This window comes from Lagenorhynchus albirostris, chromosome 16 (genome assembly GCF_949774975.1).
Source record: "Lagenorhynchus albirostris chromosome 16, mLagAlb1.1, whole genome shotgun sequence".
Classification (NCBI taxonomy): domain Eukaryota; kingdom Metazoa; phylum Chordata; class Mammalia; order Artiodactyla; family Delphinidae; genus Lagenorhynchus; species Lagenorhynchus albirostris.
The window spans coordinates 77,931,044-77,944,547 of record NC_083110.1 but is presented as its reverse complement, the minus strand read 5'-3'; the positions used below and the strand labels follow the sequence as shown (position 1 = coordinate 77,944,547).

Here is a 13,504-nt window from a genome sequence, read left to right as displayed (position 1 = left end):
CAGCCTGACCACACGGCCTGGAAGGCCTTAGGTTGGGAAGGAAGGACATAATTAAAAACACATGGGAGAAGGAATTTCCATCGGGTCCTGGAGTGGCTCGGAGGACAGCGTGGAGGGCAGGAGCGGGAAGTGGGAGGCCCATGTATGTTTGTGCAGCTCCAGGACATAAATATTTTGCTTCACGTCTAACTCCAAAAGGCCTGAGCACAAGAAAATATCCCCGTTCTACAGACGCCCGATGACGACACCACCACCACGCGTACTTAGGTTAAAAGATGTATTTCAAAGTGAGAACAGTCGTATGTTACAAAAGTACTGTGAATCTTCACCAAATAATTAACCAAATGTATAGCCCTCAAAGATGCAGAATTTCATCTGTCTAGTTCAAGTCCCGTTCTGCTTCGTTTCACTTGGCTTTCGGAGGGAGGTAAGAGGTGCCCCGGTCAGCGAATAGATGACTTCTTCGGCATTTGCTTTTTTCTCATTTCTTCTAATAAGGAGACTACATTCTAGATAAACAAAAACAGGTGCATGTAATCCAAGGTTTGGGTTTTTTTGTGTTTTTTTTTAAGTGCTGCAAAATGAGCCTCAAAGGGCAGAAAGAACATCCCAACCTTTCTGTCAAAAACTCTGGCCATTTCTAGGACACCTTTGCCAAACTGAAAGAGAAAACAAGAAAAATTCTTTTGTATCTATGTTCTCTCCTCCTCACCAGGAAAAAATCCTTAGATGGAGATGGAGTTACATACCTCATTTTTCACACTTGCGTCTGCCCCTTTGTCAAGAAGTAACTGGACTAATTCTTCATGGTTATTCAGCACGGCCACCTAGGAGACAAACGGTGGGGGTGAGCGGAAGCGGGTGCCTGGTGGGACAGGTCCAGGACACCCACCAGCAGCACACTCAAGGGTCAGAGCTGTCTGGGGCCGCTGTGGCTTTGCAGGACGGGTGCGTGGACCTCGCTGCACCGCCATGGCAGCTGCAAGGGAAGAGGAAAGGAAATCTGCTTTTCTCCATGTGGGATGACCTGACAAGTCCTAGGCCAAACCAGGACAGAGAACAGCACTTCTTTGTTTTGATCCTAAAATGGCCCCAGGGACTGGGGTTGGTAATCCTTCAAGAAAGCTGTCAAAAGACAACAAAAATACTAGAGTGACCCCCCCCCCCCAAAAAAATGCTATGGTGACATCGCCATATCTTAATTCACAGGCCGATAGGGAATACACACGCAACCAAAACCCAGTGCTTTTTTTTTTTTTTTTTTTTTTGCGGTACGCGGGCCTCTCACTGCTGTGGCCTCTCCCGTTGCGGAGCACAGGCTCCGGACGCGCAGGCTCAGCGGCCATGGCTCACGGGCCCAACCGCTCCGCGGCATGTGGGATCCTCCCGGACGGGGCACGAACCCGTGTCCCCTGCATCGGCAGGCAGACTCTCAACCACTGCGCCACCAGGGAAGCCCCCCAGTGCTCTTATGTGGCTGCACTCTCAAGAATTTCTGTTACAGGGCCAGCTCTGACCTTAATTCCACCTGTCAAGCCAGGCTGCTGTGTGTAGCAAGGCGTACCATGAGAGGGGTCTTCCCGTCTTTGTCTTTCATGTTCACATCCGCGCCTGCGTCAATCAGCAGAGAGGCGACCTCCTGGTTCCCCGAGACCGCAGAGACTCTCATGAGCGGGGTCCACCCCGAGCCAGCGTCCGTGGGGTCCACCTGGAGAGCCACAGGGAGAGTGGCTCTTAGCCCACTTTCTTTTCCTGAAAATCACTCATCAGAAACTTATAAAGAAATGTCTACTTGCCCAAATTCCCCCACAATTTAGATAGCAGTCTTTCTAGACCCGGTGAGAGTTGATTGGACCGTGATTTCAGTTCACATTTACACAGTGAGCAGCTGTGTTTGGGCCACTTTAGAGGGTGCTGAGAGGCCCCAGGAGGCCCCTCCCCACCCACTGGCATCTTCACTTACATTTTGTTCAAATGGAAAAAAGATGGGACAGAAAAATGAAATGTAATCACCTCCTCCTTGGCCCCATGTGAGCCCTGCCTTATTTTCTCGTGCCTAACTTTCCTCGTCTGGTTTTTAAAGGGTGTCTGCTGCTTACTTTTAAGCGTCTTTGTAAGCGGCTTTAAATCCCTTCTGGAACAAGACAGTAATATAAACGCCCACCCTGATACTTACCAATAGGTATTCATTTTAAGCAGGAGAACTACAGCCGGAGTAAATACAAAGCAACCAGATCTCTTACATGAAACCCAGTCTGAAAAGTCAGCCAACCTAAAGCCTCGTCCAAAATGTAGTTTGCCTGGTAGTAAGATGGGCCATTTCTAATAATCTGCCCGACATTAAGATCCTTCAGTTTCATGCTTTTTAAGACATATTCTAGAATAATGAAATGTAGATACTGCCTCCTCCAATCCCAACAAGGACCTCATCCATCCGTGAAGAGTGGTACCGAAGTAGACATATACACGCGTGCACAGACGGACGCACGGACGCACACACAGGTCTAATTCAGAAGAATTACTCAGAGCTCTCTGCAGCTTTAGTATGAAGCATCAGACCGGAATAACAAACAAGGAGCTGCCAGTAGGGCCTTAGGACCTTGCAGGTGATTTGTGTGTATGAGATTAGCCACCGCAACACCGTTAAGATGTGCAGCTCTTCCTCTTGCAAATAACAAATAACCTTTGGGCAGCGAGGTCCATTCCATTATATTTAAATAATAATAAAATAACCACCTCGTACTACGAGCTACTTTATGCATTTCCAATGCACTTCCACACACATTTTCTCTTTGGTCCTGAGAGTGAAACAGGGGTAGCTATTTTTATTCCTGGTTTACAAATGTTTAAACCAAATCCCAGAGAAGTCGAATACCTTCCCTGAGGTCACATGGCTCATTAAATGTAGAAATGGTTCCCCATGCAAATAACTCGCTCTCAGTATAGATCATTCGATTCGAGAAGAGGGTGACTGCCCCACTTTGCTCCCAGATCCAACCCACTGTCTTCCAAAGCATCGGATCCACCACCTGCCAAGAACAGAGAGCGACTCGTGTTGATATCATCTACCAGCCACACAGAAATCTTTTGTGGACACATTTATGGAGTTCCAGTGCTACAGAAAAAGATGGAATTCACCCCAAATGAGTGTGTCCATAACTAAAGCCCAGAGAGACTACACTTCCAAAATTCCAGTATTACATGTTGATGGCAGAGACCTGCCCTTCTTTCAGCAAAGGTCAAACTTCATTTTCAGCTACAGACTTTTACTGGGTCCAAAGCATGAGCAGAATTCATCATAAACCAAACAAGAGGAATGTGGCTGTCACCACCACCCAAGGCAGGTGTGGGCCCTAACCACCAAGGCGCGAAGGCTGATACCTCTGACCTTTTGTGCGTGTGTCTAAAACAAAACAAGAAATGTAATAAAAGGGATTTATCTTGATTGAGGGGCCCTCTTCTCAGCCCTCTCAAAGCAGCAGCAGGAACCAGTGAGATCCCACAACTTAAGCCTTGCTTTTGCTCAATCACACTTCAGAGAGAAACTAGGACAAATCTACAGACATCTTCCGGGAGACATAACTCTTCTCCATTCGAGTTTATTTTCCAGGTCATCAGTTTAACTTCTCAGTAGTCTACACCATCTGGCAATCACAATTAGGAGAGAATTTTGTTCATCATTCCTTATTTCCATGCCCTGAAATTCTCATTTAACTTCTTTGAAATCTTCTAAAGTTTTCAAAGTTAGCAGCAGTTACCCTAATGGAGCTAATTCTATCTGCCCATCTTCAAATATCTTTAGAAGAGTCCAAACAACTCTACTTCCATTTGCCAAGTAGAATTTGTGCTTTCTGATGACATGAAACCAGAATCAAACCAACATGCCTGCTTCAGAGCAAAGACACAAGAGTTGGAATATGCTCTATTCTTTTTTTTGCGGTACGTGGGCCTCTCACTGTCGTGGCCTCCCTCTCCCTCCGCGGAGCACAGGCTCCGGACGCGCAGGCTTAGCGGCCATGGCTCACGGGCGCAGCCGCTCCGCGGCATGTGGGATCTTCCCAGACCCGGGGCACGAACCCATGTCCCCTGTATCGGCAGGCGGACTCTCAACCACTGCGCCACCAGGGAAGCCCCTGGAATGCTCTATTCTTGATACAGTGTTTGCTCTTCGGAAGTTTTTTTTAATGACTAATCTTTAAAGCAAACCCAAGAATAAAAATAATCTAATTCTAAAAGCAATAAGCAGCAGTATGGCTGTAAGAGTTCTGAACATCTTGGTGCGTCCAGCACCTCCGACAGTATCTGGTGTGTTGTAGAGGCACCATCAAGCTTTGTTGGCGTAGGGAATGAACAAAGGAATCAACAAAGTAGAAGAAGCAACAGGTCCAGCTCCGGATTCAGCACTGTTTCTTTCTCCCCCACACGCGATGAACCTCCATGACAATCTGAAGCCTCATTAGCATAACAGTTCTATAACGATCTTTTTTTTTTTCCAAGGCTTCAGGAACTTTCTTGCTCATAAGTCAGAGAACTTTCTTTAGCTTTTCTAGGTTCAACTAATCAAAAGACATCCACATAAGGCCCTACTTGTCCTAAACCCTGTGGAACAGCATTTAGGTTCTTAACTCTACGTGTGTAGTTAACAAGGACAATCGTACCTCACAGCCGTCCTTTATCATCCACTCAATCACATTGCAGTGGCCTCCATCTGCAGCCCAGTGCAGAGCTGTACAGCCTCCTAGGTCTCTAGCGTCCCAGGAAGCACCGTGTCTTCGGAGGTATTTCACAACATCTAGGTGTCCTGCGTAGCACGCAAGCATTAGACTGCAACACACAGCAGAAGAAGCATTTGACTATAAGTGGGGTCTCCACACTCAGGTCTACATTTACCCTCCCTGGCTTAAATCTAAGAGGGAAATCCTAATTTGGGTGGAAAAGCCATGAAAATTATTCACATAAAATGTATGTGTCTATCAACTGATGAATAGACACATTGTGGTATATCCATACAATGGAATATAATTTGGCCATAAAAAGGAAGTGAAGTACTGATATATGCGACAATGTAGATGAACCTTAAAACATTACGCTAAATAAAAGCCAGACGCAAAAGGCCACATAGTATGATTTCATTTATATGAAATGTCCAGAATAGACAAATCCACAGAGAGAGAACTAGCAGGTTAGCGGTTGCTGAAGCTGGAAGGAGGAGATGGTAAGTGACTGCTAGTGAATACAGGGCTTCTTTCTGTGTTGATGAAAATCTTCTGGATTTAGACAGTGATGGTGGCTACACAACTTTGTTCATATATTTTTAAAGGCTGAATTGTACATTGTAGCAGAATGAATTTTATGGTATGTGAATTATACCTCCAAAAAATGAATAATCACTGTAATAGAGTAAAATGTTGGATTTAAAAACATCTACCAGTCCATGATGATATTCAGAAAAGAAAAAGAAAAAAATCTCATTGGACATTATTAGAGATAACTATTAAACCAATTCCTTACTCTAAATATTGGTACTTAAATAAACATTTATGTTGTCTTTCTAGAATACAATGTAGTCCATCCCCAGTTGATGAGGGAAAGCTCTTGTTAACAGAAGCCTACACAGCTAATAAATATGGGAGGAATCATGGAATTAGAAAATCACTTTTTGGCAAGTCCCAATTAAATAATTGATTCAGGCAAGGATCACGGTAGATGCTAAAATTTTTGGATGAAAGTTTCATGGAGAACAGGATATTCACACTGTACTGAATTTCTAACCCATAGATTATTTTCTAATTGCAATGGGAAGCTATATCTTTACAAAGGAAAGACTTAGCTGTCACACGCTCACCAAAGGATGAGAAGTGGAATCACCAACTGGGGGGCAACCTGCATCACAGGCCTGACAGAGGCAAACTGAAGCCACAACACCAGCTCTGAAGTGCTCTTGCTAAAAGTGTTAACCTGAATCCAATCAAGCCTTTAAACCTAATTTTAACTTTATTGGAAATAATGAACAAGTTAAATGCCTCCTTCACACCTAGGAGACAACTGAGCAGATCAAGAATGCAGGGCATCCTCTAAGATAATTGATCCCGTCTCCTCAAAAGTCATTGCTATAAGAAAACATTTTAAAAATAAAAAAAAGAGACAGAGGACCAGTTACACACACACAGGCTTTTTTTCACCTTCAGTCTACTGATGGGAAGCATTAAGAAATTTCCTGATCTAGACATCCTTACCCTCCTGTATGATCCCTTAGCTAGGATGGAAGAGATACATAAATGTCTCCACATAAAGATGTACAAATAGCTTTCTTTCTATCAGATGTTATCAATAAGGCTATCCTCTGTAGCTTTCCAGCTTCCTCTCTGCTGTGGAAAAGTTCAAGGTTATTATCAGTACCTAGAAAATCTGAACAAGCTCATTGGTAGAACAGACCAACCACAGAGGCTATTTTGGAGGTGATCTTTTAATAAATTTTCTAATTTCTTGTATGGATATTGGCTATTTTGGATGTTCTACTTCTTGAGTTGATTTTGATGGTTTAAATTTTCTCTAAAAAAGTACCCATTTCAATGATTTGATCAAATCTATTTTAGATGCAAGTGTACCACTTTCTTTTCATGCTTGAATTTGCTCTATACTGTTATGAATCCTTTCAGATTTCTAATTTTTTCTTTCCTCTGAGATTTACAAAATTGGTCCATTTTATTGTGTAGCTTTGGTTTAAGAGGTAGCTCTTACATTTCTCAACAATCTTTATTTTATAATCAATTTCTACTTTTTAAAAATTCTTCTCTTTCATACCTCTCAAGTTTTTCTTTTTTCTTTTTAAAATGGCACTATTATTTTTTCAAACTTCTTGAATTGATGGCTTAGTTCCAAAAATACCTAAGAGTTATTTGAAAAACTACTGTTTAAACTTAAGTGATTTTTTTCAATGTTACTAAAATCTATTGCTGCACTATGTCCAGAGAGTGTGGTAGGTAGGCTTTCTGATTTTAGAAATTGATGTCCTCTTTGTGGCCTACCATATTTGATCAGTGTTTTGTAGCTACTCCTTACATACTAGTTTGCAGTGCATAAACCTTTGATCGGCACACATCACGTGACTGTAAGCTCCTTGAGCAAAGGCTTTGCATTTTATTCACTGTTCTACCCAAGTGCCAAGCACAGAGCCTGGCATGTGGTAGTCATTCAATAAATATTGGTTGATTTGAATTAATTAATTAAACTTAATTACTAGATTAGTGATTATTTTTAGGTCTTTCTACAACATTCTCTCATCATTGTAAGAACAAGTTTCCAAGTATCATGTTCTTTCCACAAACTTCTCCTGCAAGGCACTCAGCCCTTTCACCTCAGGGAAGTAACTGGGTTGTATCTTTGTGAATGCCTTTTGCTTCCTTGGAAACACCGAAGACTCCTAGTTAACAGAGTCAGGCAACATGCAATGAGAGCCCTTAGGGAGGTAAAAAGTGCCACAGGCACTTACAACCAAATGCCCAGCACACGGCTGGAGAAAACTGCTTCAATAACTATCACTTACTGAGCACTTAGTGTCTGCTGGGCTCAAGCTAGGGAAGGCAGACGCATTATAATGGATATCCCCCAAAATACCCTATTGAGTGGAAGAATAAGTGGACAAGTGAATAAGCCAGTTTTTGAGTTGCCATCGTTCCTTTGAGACCTATCACCTCTTAGTACTGTCAAAAGAAACAAGAAAATATTTGGGTAAATCAAAAACCCAAGCCTAGTAACACAAGTATAGGAACAGTTTAGGGTATGTTCCATACCTACCTGTCTTTGCCACTTCCATTCTGCAGATTCACATCTGTGCCGTTAGAAACGAGGATTTTCACAAGCCTAAACAAGACAAATTTCAGAGTCGCTGGATAAGCAGCTTTGATGAATAGGAACCCACGATAACCCAGTAAAAATGAACGACTCTATATTTAAGACCTGTCCTAGCAACTCTCTCTTCTCCATCTTCAGAGGCAGCTGGCTTTAAAGACAGGGCATTACTATAAACCAAGCAACTGCCTCTCCACACCAAAAAAAAAACAAACAGTTTTTTACCCTTTACGTGAATTAGTCATTGAAAACAAAAAACTATACCACATGGAACAAGTTAGACTATGAAACTAACTCACTCTCACTTTAATGACCATTGGAAATACATTTTCAAATGGTAGAATCTAATGAAAATCCATTTCTATTTCTTTAAAAATGGCATTTTAGTTAAATATAAATATGTTGGAAAAAATAAGCTCTTAATATTTATGTGTATCTCCGTGAGGAGTAGAGAAAATAGATTGTGTCAGTGGAAATTATATCTGAGCAACCTATCAGGGAAATTTGTTTTCTAGAATGAATATCCATCCCCCTTTTTTTTTTTTTAAAGAAATTCACATTCTAATAACCAGTTTTCCCAGGACATATAAAATACCTTGCAAAATGTAATTTAAATGGCTACCTCTCTTCCTTATCACATGATTATACATTTTTATACCCTCTCCTGCATGTTGTGTGAATTTATGATAAAAGCAGCTGAGCTTCTGTTCAGCCCCTACATGGCTCAATTTTGGAAAGAGAACTGAAGCTGGGTTTCCCCCCATCCCCCACCGGCGGCCCTTCCCCTCCCGTCCCCGTCCTGAGAGGAGCCTTTGGGAGGAGCGAGGGGCTCAACCTCTCCCTAAGGGATGCAGAGGGAAGCGCCGTACCTGGTGTATCCTCTCTGGGCAGCGACCATCAGAGCGGTAAAGCCAAACTTATTGGGAACATCAACCTTCACGTTGCTTGGGGGAAACACAGAGGGAAAAAAAAGAGATGAACGTGCCCACACGGCTCCCTGTGGATTCACAGCTGACTTCTCTTTCAGGGCACAGGTGGTTAAAATGGTTCATTTTCCTGAAAATTCCAGTTCCTTCTGCACCATTAAGTTTTTGTTGTCTTAGACTGCCCTGCCTAATGTTTTAAAGGATTCAAATTCACAAGGAAAGAAGAGGAAATTGCTGTAATTTCACTTAAAATAGGCACTTCCTTCAATTCAGAACCATTACGTAATCTGCTAAAATCCTCTATGAAGAGCACGGCCCCTCTAAACTAGCGGGGGACACAGTGGCTTCACTGCAGGCTCTCAGCTCCACCCAACACCAGCCTGGTCCCCACTGCACCCACTGGGCATAAAGCACTGCTGCTCAAAGAAGAAAGCCCAGCTCTTCGGGCTTCCCTGGTGGCTCTGTGGTTGAGAGTCCGCCTGCCGATGCAGGGGACGCGGGTTCGTGCCCCGGTCCGGGAAGATCCCACATGCCGCGGAGCGGCTGGGCCCGTGAGCCATGGCCGCTGAGCCTGCGCGTCCGGAGTCTGTGCTACGCAACGGGAGAGGCCACAGCAATGAGAGGCCCGTGTACCGCAAAAAAAGAAAGAAAGAAAGAAAGAGAGCCCAGCTCTTCAATAGCAGCTTAGAAGCTGTGGCGTTTTTCGGGAACCTTCTCCAACTTACAGAGCCTCAATTCACACATGACTTGTCTTATAAGGCACTCAACACTATCAATTCAAACACGATCTAGATAACATTGTCCTGTTTTCATTTGGGAGACAGCTTCAAGTATCTCATTGGCGGCAACTGTATTCAACATTTTCCCTCTAGGGTTTTATCAGCCTTTTGAGTTAGAAACAGCTGATTTAGTGATTCCTTAATTTCACCAGGAATTAGACGCGGGCATTTAGGGGCAAAATTTGCCTAAATGCTACGGCATACAAGCAAGAGTCATAAGTTATTTCTGGGAAGAATATATGACACCCAGACTTGTCGTATCTGTTTTCAATGTTCATTAAATAATGACAAAATATACCATTTACATGGGGCTGTCTACGGTCATCTTTAAGAGCCATGCTGCACTCACACCAGTCACCTGAGATCAATTTTGGAGCCAGTTTCAAAGCCGTGGGCAATTTTACGAAAATAAAGTTAAGCTGCATGAACGCATTTCTAAACACTTACTGGGCATTTAAAAAAAAAAATTAAGTTTTTAAAAGGCAGAGCTCTCTCACCCTCCTTGTAGTATTCGAAGCAGCAAATCTTCATCGTTCACGTTGACAGCTCTGTGCAAGTGTTCACTACTTATGGGTTCTCCTGAAGAAAGTAGATGGAAAGCAGTCATCCAAAATATAATGAAAGAAGGTTCCTTCCAGCTCTATTGCTCCTGTGGCCTTGAGTGGAAGTTCACGTTCACCTTCAAGAAGGCACTTGGCAATTCCGCTGAGTATCTCTTACATGACATACTCCACTCCTACTGAAAATAGACCTCGTTTTCACATATTAAGAGAAGAACATTTAGATTGTCCTAAAGGCTTGGGACATTTTCAAGTTATAAAAGTACCGCTGTGTGTATGTTATTTTGATATTTGAAAATAATCCTTTCAGATTTCAGAAGACATAATAAATGTCCCTTACGAGCAAGGGAAAGCCCCACCATTGTCACGATGTGCAGGTTTTGTTTGCCAAGGAGTCGCTAAACTGTGTGAACGACAAACGATAAAAGACAGATTGCTTTAACGTTGGAAATCCACAATTTCAGTCCTTCCCAGGAACATAACATTCACGTTGGCCTTGCCTCCCGTGAGCTTGTGGAGGCAGAAGGGCTCATACCCGGAGAGGTAGAACATTGTGAGAAAGCCTGATTGTGGGAGCGAGCCTGCCAAGTGGAGAAAAGCAGGCGAGGGATTCTGAGAAACAGGAAAGGAACAATGGGAGGAGGGGCAGCCCTTCGTGCACTAACTCCTCGTGGAAGAGAAGGGGACAGGAGTCCAAAAATGAGCAGTGTGTGAGCTCAGGACCAAGTGAAAGAAGCCCGTCCGTCAGGATGTTTACTTCATGGCTTCACTGGGTTCACCTTCCGTGACGTTCTGACTTTTTGGATGATTAGGATTAAGTTTAAATGAAACAATACAAGTGAAGTGCTAGACTAGCACCTGTACGTCCTAAGTATCTGTTGTCAAGGTGATAGTAACAGAACAGCGGCTGCCCTGGTCCCACCTTTCTCTCCTGCTTGGTGCCCAGCCCCCTCCCACACTTAGCACCCTACCGGCCCTCACAGGCATTGAGCTGATAACCCCCGGCTTCGGCCATCTCCAAAAGGCTCATTCACTTATTCAACAAATGTTTCATTTTTTGGTGGTGGCGGGGGTTTTGGCCGCACCATGTGGGATCTCAATTCCCTGACCGGGGATCAAACCCGTGCCCCCCAACAAAGGTTCATGTATACCTTACGTGCCTAGTCTTGACACTGGGAGCCCCAGAGAGAATGAGACACACGTGTCCCTCTCTTGCCCTTCACACTGCAGGGCCCACTTGCAGCTGTTACTGTTCTCAACGCTGAAAGAAAACATCCCCTCCACTCTATCCTCCCACCGCAACCCCAGACTAGCCCCTGGGGCTCACCCCGCCCCTTAACGTCCCTCTTACAGTCTGGCCTGCAGAGGCCCCCCGGCCGTCTCAGCCAGCGGGGAAGTAAAATTCCCAGTCCCTGCTCCTCACGGTGGAAAAACTCTGGGACGCCAGTTCCCAGGCACAGGAGCCGAGGTTCTCCTGGTTTCCATGGAGGATTTTTCGCTGGACAAAGTACAAACCGGGAAACAGTGGGGCAGAAGAATGAAGAGATCCCTGTCAGAGTGACCTTTAGCTGATACCCTTTTCTTCTGTTCTGGTAAAAATAAATTCAGGCCAAGTGAAAACTGTTTTGAAATAACAATTTTGTCTGCTTCAGCTTGCCAATCTCCTCAAGATGTCTTAGCTACATTATACTTCCTTTTCATCATTCCACACATAGTTTTAGACCAAAAGCCTCAAATAAATGTATCATGATAACCCACCAGAGGACAAGGCCCACGGCAGTCCCTGGCCTTCTGAGGGAGGTCATGGCTTTCACGAGGGGCTCTGGGAGGGGCAGACTTTTGCCCCCCTGGAGGACATTTGGTAAAGTCTAGTGACATTTTTGGTTGTCACAACTTAAGGATTGGTACTACTGGCATCTAGTGGCTGGAGGCCAGGGATACCTCTAAACATGCTACAGACAAGGGGCAGCCCCAGTCACCAACCATGCAGATGCTGAAATCCTGCACTAGAGTCATACGGACTTAACATGACCCACCCTTTAGTGCGCAAATGAAACCCATGGAAAGTTCCTCTTCCCTCTCACTTCCCAGAAAGGAGGAGAAGGATGGTGTGGTGGGAAAGTCTTCATTATCCCACCAAACGGCCCCTACTTCTGTGACTCTCAAACGTCAACTGCCACTAAAAACGCCAAAATAAGTGATTTGCACAGAATCATCTAGAAGGACATAGGAAGCTCATCCTATTTCTACTGAATTTTAAAGTATGGTATCCTAACTAGTTCCAATTAACTAAGCTGCCTCTAGAACTTCACATGATGCTTTTAATCTCCTTCAGACCACAAAACAGGGCCAGAAAGGCTGAGTGAGTTGTCCAAGGTCACCCAGATAGGAGGGGGCAACATCAGAGCTCAAAGGGAGGTCTTCCGAAAGGCCACACTCCTTCGTTTGGGGCTTAATAGATGTCGAGGTAGCTGACCAATCCGTTCTATGCTTCCGCTCTTACTAAATTTTGTATACAAGCAGACATCTTAAATACACACACATGAACCCCCAGCCCCTGCAAAGTGCGAAGTGCAAGGGGAGGCCTAAAGCTTAGAAAGCTTCGGAAAAGTGCTAACTTCTTGGGATTTGAGGGAAAGCTCTAAAAGCACACGCAGCACCCAGCACATTACGCACTGACCACCTCAGTCCACATCATCCCTCTTACCTGCCCAGCATGGCTCTCCCGGTACGGGCACTTCCCATCCTACCCAGGGAGCTCTGCGGCGTGCAAATATCAGAAAACAGAATAAGTTCATTTTGTGCTTAGAAGCTTGAGGACCGTGCATAGCAGAGACCAGGGTATCTTGATATTATGGTATCATTTCAATAAATGTATTGCCTATTCCAGTTTCTGCGAGGGGTCATCAGCGCTCTCCCAACTTATTCTGGGTTCAAAGGGACATCTCACGGAAGAGAAGGAAAACAACATAATTGTTCATCATTCCCTGCTTGCTGAGTTCCAGCAAAGGGAAGCAATAACTATCATTGGGGCATGAAAGCTCTTTCTCAGCATTAACTCATTAACCCTCTCAGACCCCTGCCAGGAAGGCAACGAGGTACTGAGGATGGCCGCCAGCCCAGAGAGGAATCAACCAAGGCATGACAGAGCCTCACAGGTTACAGGAATCTGACAGAGAACAGAAAAGTGCAGAGGCTCTTGTGTGCAGGGCAGAGTTCTTCCTACTCCCACTTTAGGCGGGAGTCATGAAGAACAGAGGGGACATTCCAGGGTGAGCAGAACGTTCCAGTCCTCTGCCCCCGAATCCTTCAAGACATTGTGGGCCTGGCCCAAGGGACTGCTATCAATAAGTGCAATGGAATATGGAAAAGGCAGGCTTTGCCTCTG

General features: G+C 44.4%; 1 protein-coding gene across 2 annotated transcripts in view; it reads right to left on the bottom strand.

Moving 5' to 3' along the window:
* Positions 1 to 263: 263 nt before the first annotated feature.
* Positions 264 to 13,504, bottom strand: part of FANK1 (fibronectin type III and ankyrin repeat domains 1) — a 115,980-nt gene continuing 102,739 nt past the window's right edge. The window contains exons 4-11 of one of the 2 annotated variants that reach the window (XM_060126584.1): positions 10,054 to 10,135; positions 8,721 to 8,795; positions 7,798 to 7,863; positions 4,659 to 4,824; positions 1,565 to 1,708; positions 750 to 827; positions 615 to 659; positions 264 to 509 (exon numbers count right to left, since the gene is read on the bottom strand). In XM_060126584.1, coding sequence (XP_059982567.1) covers positions 444 to 509; positions 615 to 659; positions 750 to 827; positions 1,565 to 1,708; positions 4,659 to 4,824; positions 7,798 to 7,863; positions 8,721 to 8,795; positions 10,054 to 10,135 — 722 coding nt within the window. In that variant the 3' untranslated portion in view covers positions 264 to 443. Of the gene's footprint in view, positions 660 to 749; positions 828 to 1,564; positions 1,709 to 4,658; positions 4,825 to 7,797; positions 7,864 to 8,720; positions 8,796 to 10,053; positions 10,136 to 13,504 lie in introns of both variants that reach the window. The other variant, XM_060126583.1, reaches the window with a different exon arrangement.